Consider the following 7057-nt stretch of genomic DNA (forward strand, 5'->3'; position numbering starts at 1 on the left):
TGATAAATTCACAAGTAGAATATTCAAAGCCAGTTTTCACAAAAACACATCAAACTGTGGTTAATTTCAGATCCCAAGCAAATCCATTACCAATCATTCCGATCAAAGGGAATTAAGAGCTTGGGAACATTGAAATTGACAAGACACAGATAATTAACAAAGCTTGAGAGATAACTGGAACCGGGCTTCGATGTATACTCTACCATCTCCTCCTGCGTTAGAGGCTAGATTTCCTTTTCTTCGTGAGTGCTGCCAAGTCCGGAAATAGCTTGTCAAACAATCACTGGCATTGCTAGAGTACTACGTACTCTGCCGTTTTATTTGTTTTCATCTGTATCACCATTAGGCATTTTTATTATCACCAACTATACAAGATTTTGTAATAAAAATGCCAATCCAAACTTTTTTTAATTTAACATTTATTTTTAACAGGAAGTGATATGATAATTTTAATCAATATTTATAAAAGAGGCATAACATGATACATCTAGTTTACTGGAAACCATAGGACTGTTTTCCAGTAGCATGGACAACACAAAAAAAATATAAGTACTAGTATCATGTAATATGTACTTCTTTGTCTAAAAATCAGGCAAAATGTGAATAAAGTGTGGCACATAAAGAAAAGAAACACAGAGATTTTATTGCATTATCCAAGTATTTTTACATCATAACCCATAGAAATAACAGTAAAGGTGCATGTCTGTTAAGTTTGCCTTCTTAAGATATTGATTCGTCAAGTTAAGGTAAAATGCATAATGAAAAAATGGCGGGAAATTCCCGCACTTTTTCCCTACATGAGCAGTCAAAAAATCTACTTCTCTAATGCTTCAAGATATATTCAAATAGCTTTTTGGTTGTCCACGAGAAGTATTGAATACATTTGAGGCAAAAAAGACCAAATTGAGAAAAATGATGTGGTATCCATTGCCCGATTCTTACACGCCTTGAGACGTTTAGGTTTCCCGCACGCACGATACCTATAAACGCACGCTAAACGCTCACCAAACGCTCACCAAACGCACGATAAACGCTTGTATCGTGCGTTTAAACGTGCGCTCATCATGCATTTAAACGAACGAAAAACCATGTGTAAACGCACGATAAACGATGCACGAACGCTAAAATGGGAAAAGTGAACGTTTCAAGGAGTGTACATATAATGGTTCTTAACACTTTGTAAATACGTCCGTTGTATGTTTATGTGCCAAGCTATAATCGGTCATTATACAATAAACAATCAAAAGAAATATATCACAAAAATAATCACAATACTATTCTAGATATGACAATGCTATTCTAAATATAGCATATAACACGTTGCTATAATGACACTATCCCCGAATGGAACGGTAACTGTAGTATAGCTGTCCGTTCCTTCATTCCATAAACATCTACTGCCCATAGACGCAGTCGCATTGTTCTGGATCACAGACACATGGACCACAATCCTGAATCTACTGTTTAAATACTCCGCTTTTACCCGCTGTTTTATATCCTCACTTAGCTTAGTGCATATGAACCCTCGTCCTTCGGTCTGTAAAAAATTTTCAGCCTCTCCTGATATCATTTCCAGAATAGAAGTGTTCATTAAAGTGTTCAAGACGGTTGTGGAGGTTTTAACTGCGGGCTCTATTCTGTATGTGTTTTCGTATCGCATTCGTGGTTCCTCTGTTGTCTCAGATTTACTACTTTCGTCGTCCTTTTTCGCAATATGCGGAGATTTCATCACATTTTTAACGAACGACGAGAAACGGCTTAAGCGAGGTAGTTTTGTCTCCATGCTTGCTTCCAGCAATGCTGTGACTATATAGGTGAATGGCAAAAAATCTATCTGGGCTGATATCGACCTAGTCACTCTAATTGTTAAATTTCTTTTGTTTTTGGTGTAAAAGTTCTTAAGATTTTATGATAAAACAAAAATTAATCTTGTCAACCATGGAGATTTTTTCTTTGTTTAATTACCAGCCCTTGATTAAAAAAGAATGAAAGTGTCTTTGACAGTATATCCGTGAATTGTCAGTATGTTTTATCAAAGTGTTCAAGCAATAGAAATCTTAATAATGCATGTCAATTATTATGTGAGTTCTAGGTCATTGGACGCTTTTGTTTTCCATTTTTTTGTATTTGGTACTCGGTCTTTAATTATCGTTTACTTATTTTTATTGAAAAAAAACCATTAATCATAGCTTTGGTTTTGTGCTCTACTGTGCTAGATAATAGCTTTGGTTTTGTGCTTTACTGTGCTCGATTTTTTTTTTTTTTTTTTTTTTTTGTCATTGTGTTCATACCTTGCATGCTTCTGGTCACGTTTGCAAACTTTTTTTATTTTTCTCTTCGTTATGGGTTTTATCCGGATTTTTATTGGCTTTTATTGGGATTTTTTTTATTTATTTATTTATTTATTTTATTTATTTTATTTTTTTTTTTGGGGGGGGGGTGTTTCTCTTACGGTTACAGACCACCAATTCAACCAATGAGCATTCGGAACGTACGCAAAAATAGTCCTACGCAAAAATTACCCCTGTTCCTCATAGTGCTGTGAAAAAAGTTCTCATCTTATTTAAAAAAATTAAACAGTTTCTGAAAGGAAAAACATTTCTGTACATGTTATAGGTGCATTTTGCTTCTTGTGATGTGAGGCCTAATCTCCATAATGATTTTTAAATATACCCCTATCTTGTGAAAACACTGGGATTTCCCATGCTATTTATAGACCCTTCACTTCCGGTGACCAGTACTGCACTGCAAGTCTGCTAACCCCACATGCCATTCTGAGGATTGTGAGCTGACATATGTAGAATCATGCTGATATATAGTCATCTGCAGGTTAAAGTTAAGGTAAAGTCCAGAGAAGCCATTGAATATTGTGAAATTAGCATAGAAGCCTATGGGAAGTGGAATTAGTGGTTTTTAGCCTATAGTCGATTTAGCAATGCAGTGGGTTTTTTGTTTTAATTTTTTTTTTTGGTTATTGCCCATCAATCAGACCGTTGCTTAAGATCTCTGTTTTAAGCATTTAATTTTGGTGTTCTCTAAGCATGTTTTTCTTGTTTTGCAGTGACTTGTATCTTTCCCAAAAAATATATATGTATGTTCCACTAAGACCTGTTACATGTACATCAAATTTGTTTCTATAAGTAACATTCTGTAGAATGTACTCTATCTCTTGGAAGAAATTTGCATCGAGTTTTAATATTGTTTCCACGAGATGTCATTGATGTCATGTTGTCCTCTCTCTATTACATGCAGAGAGAAAAGTAATAGTTTCGTTAACTGTTAATATGACAAACTAAAGTCTTCTAAGAAAGTTACACTCAAGTGAAATTTTCCAAGACAATTTGATTGATACATTTGTAACTATAGAAAAGGTCTCACGCCAGTTTTATAATTCAAATCACAATATGGCCTGTCATATTTGCCTCGTCTTTCCCGACTTTCCTCAATAGTTTTCTATTTTCTCAAAGAATAAATTATTAAGACATTGGATGCACTTATTCGACTTAGAAAGTTGACACAAAATATGAACTTATCAACTTCTGCACGATTCTTATCTTAAATTGTACCTTTAAACAAAATAGTTATCTCTTTCCTTGTCATCATACGGATCACTGGATTCTGATTTTCTGTCATTACCAACTAGTTTGATCATGCATTACATGTTTAGTTTATCGTGTGAATGCAATCTAATACAATGTAGCAACACCATATTTTTTTGATGCAATGTGAACAATTCGAACCATTGTACGAGCAATATATGAACAATATAACTTCTTTTGGAACAAAATGCATTTTTTGATAGCCCGGATTTCCTCAGACTGTGGCACTACAACAGTCCGACTAACCAATATCCAAATAAAGAAGGGCCAGAGGAAATTCGGATTTATTCTATAAGGTCAGTCAAATTCTTACAGGACAAATTAAAGAGGTAGACCTAGGGTAAGGGACACAACTCTTGCAACTCATTGGAACTTTTGAATTCAGGTTCTTTATATTAATCTCATGTAAGCATCAAAGTAACTTGGATTGATTTCATTCTGTTTCCAGTGAAAGCTTGAAAGGCTTTGCTGAAATTGTACATGATACAAACATGTCACTGATTTAAAGAGTCATGTACCTTACCCTAGGGCTACCTCCTTATAGAAGTATCTTTGGATCAAATAAATTGTCTTGATAGACAGATACAATTCTCACACGTATGTAGAACTGTTATATCCAATTAAGTAACTGTAGTAAATTGCTACATTATAGATGAATTCCTTGCTGTCTATGCGACCAATTCAATTAAGCAATGTTTTTTAAATAATTTTAAGTTAGTTAATTGAATCTGTGAGACACGACAAAAGTCAGGCTTTACTCTGTAGAAACTCTATTGTATTACTCAAAATAAACGGCAAAACATGTAGTAACAATATGGCTGTCACCAAAAGGTATAGATACGGTCATATGAGTATCTGTTGTATCATTCCATAGACAACGGCTTCCAATTTGAAAAGTAGAAAAGTTTTGAACTATAGTCACATGAACAATGAATTTGTACCGCGTGTGAGAATAAGCGGATTTAATCCTTTGTCGGATGTCGTCTGATAGTTTCGTACATACATGCCCTCGTCCTTCAGCCTCAAGAAAATCGTCGTTTTCTCCTGCAATTAATTCCTTAATAGCTTGCTGCATTGTGTTTTGAACAAAATTTACTGACGGCAAATTGTCTGGTTCCATTTTGTATGTGTTTTCATATCTGTTTTTCTGTTCGTCTGTTGTTTCTGATCTACTGTTGCTATCCTCATCTCGCTGCCTACATGACGGTGTATTGCTCTTCATTGCCTGTCGCATCACACTGCCCCGCCCAGGTCTTGACATATAAGGTCTATCCATTTCTGAATTTCCAAAACGTTTAGAGTAAAGCTAGACAACAGTTAGATGTGAATTTAATCAGAATCTTTCTTTAAAACCAAGCAATTCTAAGATTGTGATATCTTGAAGGTTCTAATGAGAAAGCACAAATTACATTCTGACGGAAGCACTCTTCCAATTCGTTACACTTTCAAATTTTCACTGTCCCGGATTGATGTATGCATAACAACTTTTGAAAGTCAACGAAAGAAAACAAAACCGTTCAGTAGATCGAATATCGCTAAATTAATATTTAGCCGAACTGCTTATTGTCCCAACATTAAATATGAAAGAGAAAGGTCATTTAAAATTGACACTATCACTAACCATTTCACAAAGTAAATTTATCATTATTATCTTTCTTTTCGCAACTTACTTCACCAAAAATAGTGTTCTAGTACTAAAAATGGTAATTCCTTCTAAAATGTTTTAGAAAAAAAGTTTTAACGCAAAAGATAAGGTGTACCATGTTTCTAAGTTGTTGTCATGCATTGGTTAACCAAATGTTTGCACAGTGAGCTGATGTCGATGCAGGGAATATCACTGAAATGGTTGGCTACGTAAGGTAACTGAGGGTAACTATGTTGTTCAACAGTTCGTTGCAAGAATCGTTACTTGCTTCGAGTATCATTAAATATACTCGTATAGGCTATTTTCGAAACTGTTAGTAGCTGTCTACATTTATTACCAGTTTGCTTATGATGTTCCCATACAAATAAAATGCAATAATCCTTCTGTTGTTGTTTTGTATTATATGAAACACTTTTAATCACTGGGATTTGCTCTCACTCTCAAATATACGGCCCGGCTAGAATATGAACATGACATTCCATTTTCATATACCAGTCGGGCGACATATTTAATAGTAGGTGCAAGCCCCAGTGGGTCAGAACGATGTATAGAGTACTACATTTCAAACGCTTGATGCATTTCGTCCTGATCCCATCTCGATATGTCAATATCTAATCTGGAAAAAAAGAGAAGGGTTGACGGGTAAGATGAAATTCGGATTGATTGATTGATTGATTGATTAATTGTTGGGATTTAACGCCCGAACAGCAATATTTCAGCTATATCTAGGCGACGAGGAAATTCGGACTAGATAACACACACACACACACACACACACACACACACACACACACACACACTAATGCAATAATAGTGACAACATTTTGCTTGAGTACAAATAAATCTGACAAAAATCGGTAATAAAAAATGTTCAAAATGTGGGAAAGGAAAGTCCTTAAAATAGTAACGGCCAGTACCTTTCAACAGACTACAAATTGACTGGGTTAAAAATTCTATGATTTAATAGAATAAAGGAAATCATTATACCAGTCCAAATGTTAAGCTACATTGTACTTTAACCTGGCAATTAAGGTTTTATAAATGATTCAAATACAAGAGAAGTCCTCATTCTTTTTACTTATTAAGTATCAGTCCATATAAAATTCAGGCACTGTCTATGGTAAGGTGATTCGTGGTGTAGAAAAATCCATGGAGCATACGATGCTTTTTTGGTCTACATATGCTAAATTTTTTTATGACAATAGTCCTGTATATAGGTTTGTACTTTGTAGAAAACTACACTTTAACCTCCCACTAAAATCATCCAAATCAAACCTAATCAAGAACGATAACTTTTGCAAAGTGATAATTTCATGCACAATCTATATAAATTTTATCTCAAAAGCGCAACCCCGAAATGAAAAACTAAGACTGGTTATGTGAACTATAATGGTTTCTGAGCAAGAAATAAAACGGACTTCTGTGAGTTTTTGACATGCATGAATCACCTTCTGTCTGATTTTTATGAAGACTGCTACTTTTCTAGATTTTTTTTTCTAAATCGAGAGTGAAATACAGTAATTATAAAGCAAAAGAGTATCCATGGTAAAGTATTGTAAGCGAAGAAAATTGAAAAAAAAGTATATTTTAAAGAGGCGGTACATTTCGAAATTTCATGTTTGTACTCCATTATTAGACTTGGTCGTCGAAAAATTACGGATCAAGTCTACATAAATTGTAGACTTTGAATAACCTTGTAAGCTAATTTACACTTATGGTCTGATAATTTATATGAAATACCAAATTGACAAATCCTTCGAAACACGCACTAAACAAATTATCAGTACAAGTAGCAATACATATAGAATAAAGA

General features: G+C 34.4%; 2 protein-coding genes across 2 annotated transcripts; both read right to left on the reverse strand.

Annotated features, from left to right (window-relative positions):
• Positions 1-454: 454 nt before the first annotated feature.
• On the reverse strand, positions 455-2434 carry LOC148614072 (dynein light chain Tctex-type 5-A-like). The gene has a single exon (XM_088587897.1). The coding sequence runs from the start codon at positions 1781-1783 to the stop codon at positions 1295-1297; it is 489 nt and encodes a 162-aa protein (XP_088444023.1). The 5' UTR covers positions 1784-2434; the 3' UTR covers positions 455-1294.
• Positions 2435-4377: 1943 nt separating this feature from the next.
• On the reverse strand, positions 4378-4875 carry LOC148614073 (dynein light chain Tctex-type 5-B-like). Its single transcript, XM_088590409.1, has one exon. The coding sequence runs from the start codon at positions 4873-4875 to the stop codon at positions 4378-4380; it is 498 nt and encodes a 165-aa protein (XP_088446535.1).
• Between the last annotated feature and the right edge of the window lie 2182 nt (positions 4876-7057).

This window comes from Perna viridis, chromosome 6 (assembly GCF_037379345.1).
Source record: "Perna viridis isolate PV_CMFRI_1.1 ecotype Kerala chromosome 6, ASM3737934v1, whole genome shotgun sequence".
Taxonomy (NCBI): Eukaryota; Metazoa; Mollusca; class Bivalvia; order Mytilida; family Mytilidae; genus Perna; species Perna viridis.